Genomic DNA, 12,625 nt, shown 5'->3' on the forward strand with positions numbered 1-12,625 from the left:
TGCATCACTGCTCCTTCGCCGGCCTCCCGGCCACAGCCACGGCTCCCGGTGCAAGGAACAGGTTTGGCTGCCCATAGCTCAGGACTTTTGACCAAGTTTGCCCTGTCTCAGGCTCAGTTCTCACCAGGGAGAGACCGATTGCATCGTGCAGAAAGGCGCCAGGCAAAGCAGGTGGGAAGCGGCAGGGATTAAAGCCAGGAATCCCTTTGAAAATGTCCTGGCTCCATCAGCGTGGTCATCCCTACCCCTGCCCACTGGAGAAACCTAATCTCAACTGATGTACAAGAAAGGGTTAAAGCGAGATAACAAATCTGCAATGCCATCCAGCACCCTTGGCACTGTTAACGTGAAAGTGCAGAGGGCAGAATGATTCACATCTGGCCAGATTCCTAAATATATGTGTTGGTTTTTTTAATTATTTTAGAAGGCACAGCCAAAACCCCAGTTCAATGTAAAAATATTTGTGCTGAAGTAACACATTCTCCTCCATCTCCAGTCGGTTTCACAAACAAAAGCTGACCCACGCAGCGAGATGCTCGGTGAATCACGCTCACGGGGAGGTGAGCAGGGATAATTCCCTGGGAATATCAACTCCTGGCACGGACCTGCCCAGCGCAGACAGGGCAAGTCTGCAAACCTCAGAGCAACGCTCCTGTTTCACGTCCTGCAACTTCACACAGAAAAATCCACCCTTTTGGAGGGAGCCCGGAGCTGGGCAAGCAGATTGCATGCCAGCCTTCCTCCCAGGCAGCTCACTGCCGTCCTGTCTGGCTCCAGGCTCTCAATCCAATCTCAATATTAAGTTCTTAGGTCTATTTTACTGCTTGAAAACTGACAATTCGGCTAAAAGACACCCAAATCCATCTGGAAGATTGCACATCTCTCCAGGTGCAGACTTGCTGGTCCTGTAGGCATCACCCAAGAGCCAGGAGCTGCAGGCTGCCACCATGACAATGCTTCATCCCAAAAAAAACAGCACTCTGTGACCACCCTGACCATCCTGCTGGAGACTTAAGTTCTTAGGTCTATTTTACTGCTTGAAAACTGACAATTCGGCTAAAAGACACCCAAATCCATCTGGAAGATTGCACATCTCTCCAGGTGCAGACTTGCTGGTCCTGTAGGCATCACCCAAGAGCCAGGAGCTGCAGGCTGCCACCATGACAATGCTTCATCCCAAAAAAAACAGCACTCTGTGACCACCCTGACCATCCTGCTGGAGACCTTGGGGGCTCTGCCCCAACCCCACCTAGTTTGGTGGCAAATCATCAGTTACAAAGCCATGTTTGGCTGGGCAGAGAAAGAGCATCTAGTGACAGAAGTGGCACCGAGGGAAAGCCCTGGTCCAGTTCGCCCACGAGCAGACTTGCTGGTCCTGCAGGCATCACCCAGGAGCCAGGAGCCGCAGGCTGCCACTGGCACCATGACAATGCTTCAACCCAAAAAAAACAGCGCCCTGTGACCACCCTGACCATCCTGCTGGAGACCTTGGGGGCTCTGCCCCAACCCCACCTAGTTTGGTGGCAAATCATCAGTTACAAAGCCATGTTTGGCTGGGCAGAGAAAGAGCATCTAGTGACAGAAGTGGCACCGAGGGAAAGCCCTGGTCCAGTTCGCCCACCCCGAGGGCAATGAGCTGAGCCTGAAGCCACGCTGAGCTGAGCAGCTGCTGCTCCACAGTGGTTCCCAGAAAACAGCCCAAATCCCTGCAGCAGCATTAAGAAAGAAAAAAAGAAAAAAAAAAATGTAGAAATTGATCTATAAAGGGGGAGGAAAAAAGCATAAAACTCTTCAAAGTAAGTTACTGGGTTTACTAGAGAAGTTTTTGTTTCATTTTCTGTTTAAAGTCATAGCTCTTAAAAAATATCTCTCCCATTGCACACATATATCTCCCATTCTTGTTGCTTCTGCCATAGAGACGAGTCCAACCTCTCCAGAACAGGGCTCTGCTTTAGGGAACACCTGTATCCTTGTGTGAACTCAGATGCTCCCAGCCCAGCTGTGCACACTCCGAGTACCTGATAAACCCCAAAACAGCCAAACGGCCCGTCCTAGAAAGCAAAACTAGTTTATACAGCACTTCTCCCTTCCAGAGTAGCCTTGGGGGGACACATGGTCAGCGAGGACACGTCCTGCACAAGCCATGGGGGTTTTCCTACAGGGATGGTGGAGCTCATCCCATCCGCAGGCGTGACCTGCACCTTCTCAGTGACAGAAGACAGGGGACACCGTGCTCCCAGCTGCTCCCAGTTTGGGTTTACTCAGTTTGTTTTCCATGGGGCCAAAGACTTTGGTCATGCACATGAGTTGAGAGGATTTCACAGATAATTCTGTGTTTGCAGCAGTAAACACAAATCACTTCTCCCGCTCCTCCCCTTCTTGATCTACAAGCCTCCTCTGTTCCCTTCTCAGCCCTTTTCAAATACCAGATGTTCCATTTAGCTGTAAACCACTATAAAACACAACAAAAGATATGAATGCCAGAAAAGGGCCAATTTACTCCCCCCTCCACCAGTATTGAAGCGTATGCTTGAAGAGAAAAAGAGTAAATTTCCTCTATAGGAACCTTTTAACCTTCCCCCTCTCCCTGTTTATCAATCCCCCCTTGTTTGGGGGGGGTCTCAAAGGGAGCTCAGCCCCGCTGCAGGCAGGGACAGGCAGCTGCCCCACGCCATGGTCCCCGATGGATGGCAGGGATCTTGCTGCCAAAGGGAGGACAACACAGCCCGGGGAGGTGCGAATCCCTCCCGACCTCGCCACCGTCACTCTCATCACATCTTATCACATCCAGCCCTCAGCATCCCTCCCCTCTCCCAAACTGGGTTCACCACCCGGTCAGCTGTCAGCACCGACCAGAAAAGAGTCACAGAGCTCCTGACAAGGGCAACGCAGGGCACCGTGCAAGGTGGGAGACGGTGCCCAGGTTCCAGCAAGCCTGGCAAATTCAATCCTGAGAAGTCAAGCGGCATCACGGCAAATAAAAGCTGATTTACAACAGGGTCTCTACCACGGGCAACGCTGGAGAGTCCAGGGACGGAGGAGCTCGCTCCACCGAGGAGCCAAAGGAGCAGAGCGAGTCAGGATATGACTCAGGCTGGTGGCTTTCCAAGGAGGCCAAGGAGGACCTTCCAGCTGAATCCTCACTGTCCAGACGGGGCAGGCCCACGGGTTACGAAACCAGAAGAAGAGATTTCACGTTACCTCTTGCTACGGAAGGGAGACAATGGGCAGGAGGCAGCTTTTGTCCTTGGCTCTGTGACGGGAAAGGGCCTGCAGCCCTTCCATCGGGTTGAAACAACTGTTCGGGGGATTTCAAAAGAAAAGGCCTCTTAAAACTAGAGATGTTCCAAAACTTGTTCTGCAGGACTCGTTAGACAGGCTGGGAAGTTTGATGGCCAGTAAACCACTACGCTTCAGTGGCTTCTCCTGGGGATAACTGATTTTTTTGCAGAGCCAACAGGGCTTTGAGCCTAGACACAGATTAACAGCCTGACCCATCCGCACCCGTATTTTTTCCGGTTTTTCTATGGTAGAGTCCTTCTGGCTTTAGCTAGAGGCAAGAACATCTTCTGCCACAAGAGGAGAGGACTAGGATGGTCCAATTACCTGTTGTAGATGATGAGCCCCCGTGAAAAACTTTCAGGTTAGGTCATCCAAGCTAAACCTTACCATTGACATGGACTGGACCCAACAGGGCTGGGCTGGTCCAGAACAGGATCCCAGTCAAACACTCCCAGAAGCAGCAGTGGTCCAAAACACCCACAGGAATAAGATGGCAATCACAGGGCTCAGCAGCTGCAAGGTCACCCACAAACCCAAGCTGTAGGAGACCCGGGCAGCGGGTGCTCAAGCAGCACAGGTTGTTCTACGGGCAGGTACATGCTTTGCTGGTTGTTTTGGCCAAAAACCCCCACCTGCAGGGAGCTGGAGAGCCCCAGCCCATCCGGCCCCTCCGCTGCACACCCGGGAGGCTCCGAGCCATCCCGGAGGGTGGAGGGCAAGGAGTGGTTGCCTTCGAGTTGTATCATCGGATGAAGCACAGCCCTGAGCTGCAACCAAAGAAAACATGAAGGGAGGCGGGCGGGGGGAGGGAAATGTCAGTTTTATTAGAAACAGACCTTTTTCCAGGCTTTTTCTTGCAGGGGAAACACAACACTGGGAAAAGTAATTTCATTAACGCCGAGTTTGAAGTTGTCAAAAGCAGACTGTAATTAATAGTTGTCTTGTAAAAGAAGGTCCTTCCCCCTCTGTGCAAAAAGGAGCATCAGAGGGAATACAGCTTAGAATAAGGAAGCAGGACACGCTTCTGGGACACAACCAGGAGGCTGCTGTGGGGTAACACGTGAGTCACCCCAAGGACATGCCCATAATGCGAGCCCTGGGGCTAATCCCGGCAGGAGAGCTGGGGTGACTCATGTGGGACAAGCCCAGGCTTTGCCTGGGGCCAGCATTCACCCGGTGAGCCCTGCAGGTCCCAGGATGCTGCAGGGACAGCTGGGCAGACAGATGGACTCAGCACCAGAGCAAGTCTTTGGGTGGGATCAGAGATCCAGGACGCTGGGCTGATTGCTGGGAGAGCAGCCACGGGGACTCATCTTAAGATCACTGAGAGTCCAAGGGAACCAACTGATGCCAAGGGTAGTGTAAGGAAGCAGGAGGAAAATATGTAAAACTAAAAATAAGCTGTGTGCAACTCAAAGGAGGTGGATCCACGCTTTAAAAATCAAAGCAGAGACAGTCTTCACTTCTCAGAGGTGTTGCCCAGCTCACTGTACTTACCCCCCCTCCACATTAATCCTCTCCACGCCACCACGTACACCTTACATGTACAGTAAACCCTCCACCCCCTCACTCACACTTTGCCCTAAATCCATGGGATCCCAGTGCTCCCACCCCAGGCTGCTGGAACACGTGGGATGAGCGTACTTGAGACACCACTGAAAAAGCAAGGCTTAGGAGGAAATCAGATGGAGAAATATTGCCGGGAAAAAGCTCCAACACTGGAAAAAAAAGGCTTGTCTCTTTAAGAGGGGACAAAGCAGCGGATCAAAAATTTGCCCTCAGGTCAGTCTGAAGCAACATTTCCCTCAGTGCCAAGAATCAGGTCCCTTCTGGCTCCAGAGGAGCTGAAGAAAGCAAAGGGTCCACGTTACTGACCAGGGGCTCCCATGAGCCATGACAGGCTGATGGGTCAGCACCATCCCGCAGGGCATGGACAAGGTGGAGATGCTCAACCCTTCGATATAACCTCATCCTCGGCGCATATCTTGCTTGATCCAGCCCAAATTTTTGCAGCCCCAATTCCTCACCCAACTGCCTCAAACACAGCTGCAGGAACTAAGCATCACAAGGGCCATTGCCGAAAATTTGCCCCTTTCTCCCTGGAGGCACCGAGCAGCAAGGCACCCCGTTTCCTGGTGGCACACCCAGCACGAAGGATGGCCACTGAGAAGGATGGAGAAGCCAAGCATTTCTTTTACAGCTCATCAACATGCTGCTGAGAGAGAAGGCAGCTTCCAAGCCTGGTCCCAACTTGAAAAGCGACCAAATTGACTGGGTTTTTTGGCTTTGTGTTTTTAAAGGCATCTATTCATTGGAGACTTCGTTCCCCCTAGGTATTTAATGCAGGTATTTAGCTCTCCTCAATCTTTCAAGGGGAAGGGGGGGGGAAAGTTTTCACTGCTTTTCATGCTTCTTGGCACAGTAGCAGGATCCATCTAACACTTTCCGCCTTCTTCTGCCCCAACAGAATACATATGAGCCTTCAGCTGCAGGTTCAGTTATATCTTAAAACCTCGCCAAACAGCAAAAAAGAGGGCATTGCCTCTAGGTAACACAAGGTTTTAGGGTGCTATTTGACACACGGGAGGAATGAGGGCTGGGAAGGAAGCCTGAAATTAGTTCCTATTTGCAAGGAGCTCACAGGTTCGGCCATACAAGACAGAGCACCTTTTCTCCCTTTGTAAAGCTCAGCACATCCAAACGGGAAGTCACCAAGACACAGTGAATAGTGATATGTAATGAGGCCATTTTTTATAGCCGTTTTTGGAACGGATCTCAATTTCAAGCAGCAGAGAGTAAATAAAAAGCCCGAGGACCTGCGCAGAGCAGCGAGACAGACCTTGCTCAGACAACCCACCTACCCCGACAATACTGAATTATATCTAACTACTATCATGACGTGTGGAAGTAATTACAAGCATTGTAGCTATAAAGCCTTCAAGTGGCACGTTAAAAAGTCCCAAAGCCTTGTGAATAATCACCAGTACCAAGCACGCCAGCAGGCCTTCATCTCCCATATACCTGGGGGAAGCAGCCGCTACAAAACCACCTGCTCCCAGTTGTCATGGCAAATGAGTGTTTACATCATCAATAAATAGGACTTTGATACCAAATTATTGCCATAATGCTTCACGTGGCTGTAACAGCCATGAAGTTGCCTGACAGCTCAGTCAGGTGCCGGGTGTTCCACCCATCCATCCATCCACCCACCCATCCATCCATCCACTGAGGGAGTCACTTGTCTGCGTGGTCCCTTAATAAGAGCAGAAGGGACCAGTGGGCAGCCAAGGCCTCCCACCAATTACGTCTGCTGGGTCTCATCAGCCTCAAGAGCCCTAATAAAACCTCCAGGCACTGCAGACCGAGATGGATGATCTCTAGAGAGATGACAATATGCTTCAAAATAAGAATCCTTAATGAGCTGACCATTACTGCTAACTTGGACTCTGTGCACACACAAATACAGGCATTAAATGTGGGGCTGCTTCACTCCAAGTATCCAGCAGACTTTGAAGCAGGAAAAAAGAGATATTTAGCAGTGTCCAGGCCAACCTTAAAGGATGGGTGAGTGCAACACGATATCAATGGGAGTCTTCACCTTACAACAAATCACACGATCGAGCCCTAGAAGAGCACAACTGCAGGTACCAACCTCCATCTGCCTAAATATACAGAGAACACTGCCACAGCGTGCTCATACAGCCAGGACGGGGCAACGGGAAGATGGGACAGGATTTGGGGGGTTATTGCTTTTTTTTTTTAGTTGTTTTCCCTTGAAAGAACCCACCTTTTCTTCAGCTGCTGAGATTTAGGAGCAGAAACTCTCCTGGAACTGGGATGGAGGACAGGCTGAGAGCCCTTGGACACGCTGGCGATGGTGCCAACCCCTGTGGCACCCTGCACACTCACTTTCCCTCCTGCTTCTCAGGCACTGGTGACACAAACACTTTGCCAAGAGATATACATTTCTATACAGCCTTCCATGGCATCATCACAAGTGCCAAGATGTTGACCCAGATCTGCAGACACCAGGGTGCCAGCGTGCCACCGGAGAAAGGAGAGTGACCTGGCACCCTGCAAGCAGCTCCAGAGTCCTCCGTCTTCAGGGATAATTCCTGATCAACCCCACACCCTACACAGAGAACACTGCCACAGCGTGCTCATACAGCCAGGACAGGGCACCGGGAAGATGGGACAAGATTTGGGGGGTTATTGCTTTTTTCTTAGTTGTTTTCCCTTGAAAGAACCCACATTTCCTTCAGCTGCTGAGATTTAGGAGCAGAAACTCTCCTGGAACTGGGATGGAGGACAGGCTGAGAGCCCTTGGACACGCTGGCGATGGTGCCAGCCCCTGTGGCACCCTGCACACTCACCTTTCCTCCTGCTTCTCAGGCACTGGTGACACAAACACTTTGCCAAGAGATATACATTTCTATACAGCCTTCCATGGCATCATCACAAGTGCCAAGATGTTGACCCAGATCTGCAGACACCAGGGTGCCAGCGTGCCACCGGAGAAAGGAGAGTGACCTGGCACCCTGCAAGCAGCTCCAGAGTCCTCCATCTTCAGGGATAATTCCTGATCAACCCCACACCCGCAAAGGTGTCTGGCAAAACTGATCCATCCCCAGGAGGTTTCTGCCCAGAGACCTCCCTGCACAAAGGAGCCTCCAGCAGGTTCTCCTGAGCTTCTCTCCCCAACTTGAACAGTACATGAAGTCCCTATCAGGAAAGACTACATTTTATCTAATGCAAAAAAAATATTAAAAAAACCCCACCAACCACACACCACTAAATATCAACCTCACCCAAACATGCGATTTTTTATTGCACATATTATATTCTATGCCTCACCACACTGCAACGCCAGTGAAGAGTCATTTAATTTGTATTTGACCAGAGACTTAACAAAATTACGATTCAAACCTAATTATCGATGAAAATCCAAAGCTCGGACTTCTCCATCCTACTCCCAAAAGGAGCCTGGGATGCGAGAGCAGGGGCAGGACATGGTGCCAGGGGACTGGAAGTCAGTGCCAGCTGCAGGGGAGCGGGGAGAGAAGGGGGGTCCTGGAGAGGGCTCCGTGCAGGGATGGGGGGAAATGCTGCACCAAGAGCTGGGGACAGGGACTGTGAGCCTGAGGGTGCCACATCTGCTCCCATCTGCCAATAAAGATGTTCTTTGCATCACGCTCCCGCAGTTGGCTGCCAAACCAGCTGGAATTACAACCCCCCAAAATCCAATCACGGTAATAGACACGATGATCAATAAGCACCGAAGGCAAGTACACACATCCCACTTCCCACCTCTCCACACACAACCTCTACAGCAAGAGCAATTAGCAGAAATGAAGTTTTACTCCAGGCTCATCAGAACTGGCCTCACGTCCACCGACTCTCAGAAGAGAACGGGGCTTTAAGACTTCTTTTTTTTTTTTGTTTTTCCTGCTTATTTTGGCAGTCTCTGTGGAGGTTCAGCAGCTTTGGGTCATCCCACCCTGCCAGGAACTGCCAAGCACCCGGCTCGGGTGTCTGCAATTCAGCATCAAAATAAAGCAAATTAAGATTGCAACCTAATGAGGCAATTCTAGTCATTTATTTATTTAGCCATCAAGTAGTAAACTACTGCTGTACAACCAGCCTGGCCGTTCCAGCAGCCTGCTTTCCCTGCTGGAAGGTTTTAGGAGGATGGGGACAGACCTCATGCTGTGCTGGGACCAGGACCCGCTGCTCAAACCTCACCACCTTCAGAGAAACAAACCAGCACAGAAGGTGATTAAAATAAATAAATTAAAAGGAAAACAAACAACAAAACCCACCAAACAAACACCAAACAGTGTCTGGATCTTCAGATGCTTCTCTGGAGAGAGCTGTGATTTCACCTCCAGCCTTTGAAACGATGCTCACCTTGGGCAAAAACCTGCTTCTCGTTACACACCTGCACGACCCCATTTAATTCACGGAGAAAGGTGGATGACAGAGTATTACTGGGTGTTTCAAGTCTAGCACAAGTGTCTTGCCCCCTGGCATTTTGACTGAATAATTTAAAAAAAAAAAAAAAGTCATCTGTGGAGTAAGGCAGAGGGCTGGTTAGCCAGCCCTGCCAGGCAAAATGTGCATTTATCATCACAAACAGGCTCTGAAGTTTCTAGGCACACTCTGCCTTGCACATCCCTCACCCCGTGTCTGAACGCATCGCAGGTGTGTGACAAACATGGAGTCCTACACTCTTCTTCTGAAATTTGGCCCAGAGAGACTCGACCGCTCACTGAGAGCTGTGGGGACATTTGTCCCCACCTCAGCTGGGCTCAGATCCCACCTCCCTGGGCTACCCACACCACGGGTGCATAGGTAAAGAGCAACCTCCTGCCTTTATCTACGCGCTCACCGAGAGCTGTGGGGACATTTGGGCTCGGACCCCACCTCCCTAGGCTACCCACACCACGGGTGCATAGAAGGTAAAGAGCAACCTCCTGCCTTTATCTACCACGGGGGAGAAACCAGGTTCCCAAATTCAGGAATTGCCAGAGAAACACCAAATACAGAAGAGCAAGTATGAAGACTCACGTCTGGGTTGATTTGAGTCCCATCCTGGCCAGAGCACCCACTCCCACACCAGGCTCTGCCAACCACCAGGTTCTCAGAGAGGTGACCACCAAACCCACCTGATTCAGCCCCTCCAGACTCCTCCTGAAGCCAGGAAAGCAGCCAGAAAACAATTTAATTAAGGACAGCTGGGCTGTAAACTCTCACCTCCAACGAGCAACACCTGCCCTCGGCAAGAGCATCCTTTGCAAACCACCACTGGGATCTTCCCCAGATCCCCAGTACCAGCTTTAAACCCATTCTTCATTCCCCACAGGGGACTGTATCGAACCGAAATTAGGTTTGTGGGGCTATAATATTTCCTTAAAAGAAACAAAAAAATGCACAGTATGCCATTCTCAGCATATTCTAAGCAAGCAGGAGTCCCTGCACATCTACAGCTCCAGCGCGCCGGTTTATATTTGGAAACATCAGTTTGTAGGGAAGAGGGTTTGATCAGTTTACAGCCTGGGAAGCTCAGAGGAAATCTCCCAGTATTGTTCCTCCCCGGGAAGAGGCATCACTCCATGTGGTTATTTACTCCACAACGGCACGAGAGCTGATGGGGGCTGGTTTTCACCCCAGGGTGGGGGCTTCCCACCCCATGGGTTTGCAGGACCAAGGTCTCTTGACTCCGCAAACGAGCGGCGACGTCCTCACGTCCACGTGCACGCAGCAAAAACACGCTTTTGCTCCAAGTTTTGGGCCCCAACACCTCGCTCCCGGCTGTCCCCAGCCACAGCAGCTCCCCCAGCACATGAAGAAGCCAAATAGACAAAAAAAACCCCACCATTGCCCTGGAACAAAACTCCAGTGGGAGAAGGGAAAGGCTGGATAAGCAGGGTGCTGGCACAGCAGAGATCCACAACTCATGTGAGCATTATGCATTATTTATCCTTTGAATGCTTGAATAAAGTTAAACGGAGTCTCGCGTGCCCTCGGCTCCCAGGAAATTTCCTTTCCCTTTCACCAATAAAACCCGTTGTTGCTCAAAACTAAAAAACAAATTTGCTGTGGGCTTGTCAACACGGGGGGTGCCGGGCAGGGAGGACAAAGTACCCCGTTTCATTTGGTTCTCATTGATTTCACTTCCCGATTCCCATGCAAATACCGCGCAGCTCGGCAAGCAAAAAAAAAAACAAACCATAAAGCAGAGCATTCAAAGCCCAAACAAGCAAGAGCTGGGTGTTTTTGTTGCTTTTCGTTTGAGCCTACTTCCACCAAAACAACCAGAAAGTGGCAACGCTTCCGAGGAGAGAAACCCTAAAGCTTCCAAGTTCCCATCCCTGGAAGCCAAGAGGAGAGGGAGAGCCGGGGGCCACCAAACCGGGACCCCGGGTTGCCCCTTGCCCCTAGGCTTTGGGTTTTGAGGTTGATGGGGGGTTTTTTGGATATTTTTTCTTTATTTGCTTCTCTTGCTTTTAGTCTTCCTGGGCAAAGTTGTGTCCCCAAGGGCAGCACCCTCCCAGCGCCGCCCGCTCCTCCAGCGCATCAAAGCCTCAACCGGTGCCTCCTTAAAAACCCCAACTAATCCCATCGCCTCCTCTCAGCCCCATTATTTGCTTTTGTTTCCCGGTGGCTGTAAACAGAAAGGGGGACGTTTCCCCTCTTTCCCGGGAGGGTTTGGTTGGGTTTTTTTGCCCCGCAGCCCTTTCCCGAGCGGCCGCGGTTCCCACCGGCGCTGAGCCCCCCCCTACCCCCCTCCCGGGGCGAGATTTGGGGGCAAACCTGGAGGTACACACCCGGGAGGGGGGGACTGAAAGGCAGCCATGGAGCGGGGGGCAAAGAAGGACAATCTAAAGCAATCTCCCCTGCCGGGAGCTACAGACCTGGGAGGGGGGGGGTTAAAGGGCTGCCATGGAGCGGGGGGGAAAGAAGGACAATCTAAAGCAATCTCCCCTGCATCCCCTCCCCAAACCCGCTCGCATTCCCGCATCCCACCAACTTTAGCATCCCGCATCCACGGCGAAGGTGGTGGTGGTGGTGGGGGGGGTGTACTGGATATTCCCTCCTACCTGGGACATCTGGGGCCTGAAGTTGATGTCCTTGAGGTCGATGGAGCCGGGGGAGAGGTTGTGGAGCAGCTGGCAGAGCAGCACCCCGTCCCGCAACGCCTGCGCCAGGTCGAAGACCACCGCCGAGGGCCAGACCACCCGGTGGTTGGGGGGCAAAACTTTGCAGTCGATGAGCCAGCGCCCGCACTGCCGCCACTCCTCCATGGCCGCGGTCCCCTCGCACACCCCGGGCCTTCCTCCCTCCTTCTTCTTCCTCCTCCTCCTCACCGCCTCTCAGGGGCAGCGGGCGGCCGCTCGGCACCGCCGCCCCCCGCTACCGCCCCGCTCCATCGCCGCCCGCCGCCCGGGGAAGCATCGCTCCGCGCCGGGGCTCTGCGGAGGAGGAGGAGGAGGAGGAGGAAGAAGGAGGAGGAGGAGGAAGAAGAAGAGGGGCGGCGCAGGAGTTTTCCGGCGGAGGGCTGCCCCTGCCCCCGCTGCGGCCCCACCGCCTCGGCCGGGGCTTAAGCGCTCCGCATCCTCCCGGGAACAAAGCGGGGAGGAAGAGGAGGAGGAGGAGGAGGAAGGCGGCGGGGGGGGGGACACACACGCACACACACGCACGTTACACGCACCCAAACCGTGCAACTTCGTCCCCCCTGCCCCGAGGAAACTTGCCGCCCAGGAGCACCCCCCTTCCTTCTCCCGCTGCCCCCAACCCCCGCCGCCGGAGCTGGGGATGCCGATGTGAGACCCCCCCCCGCCCC

The 12,625-nt window shown here is 52.4% G+C and overlaps 1 protein-coding gene across 3 annotated transcripts in view; it reads right to left on the reverse strand.

Annotated features, from left to right (window-relative positions):
- The window catches only part of VAV2 (vav guanine nucleotide exchange factor 2), a 157,886-nt gene extending 145,356 nt beyond the window's left edge, over nucleotides 1–12,530 (reverse strand). The window contains exon 1 of one of the 3 annotated variants that reach the window (XM_014942949.1): nucleotides 11,883–12,530. In XM_014942949.1, coding sequence (XP_014798435.1) covers nucleotides 11,883–12,086 — 204 coding nt within the window. In that variant the 5' untranslated portion in view covers nucleotides 12,087–12,530. The remainder of the gene's footprint in view (nucleotides 1–11,882) is intronic. The other 2 variants (XM_014942950.1, XM_014942951.1) reach the window with 2 other exon arrangements.
- Between the last annotated feature and the right edge of the window lie 95 nt (nucleotides 12,531–12,625).

The sequence above is a fragment of the Calidris pugnax genome, unplaced genomic scaffold (assembly GCF_001431845.1).
Source record: "Calidris pugnax isolate Ruff unplaced genomic scaffold, ASM143184v1 scaffold102, whole genome shotgun sequence".
NCBI classification, from domain to species: Eukaryota; Metazoa; Chordata; class Aves; order Charadriiformes; family Scolopacidae; genus Calidris; species Calidris pugnax.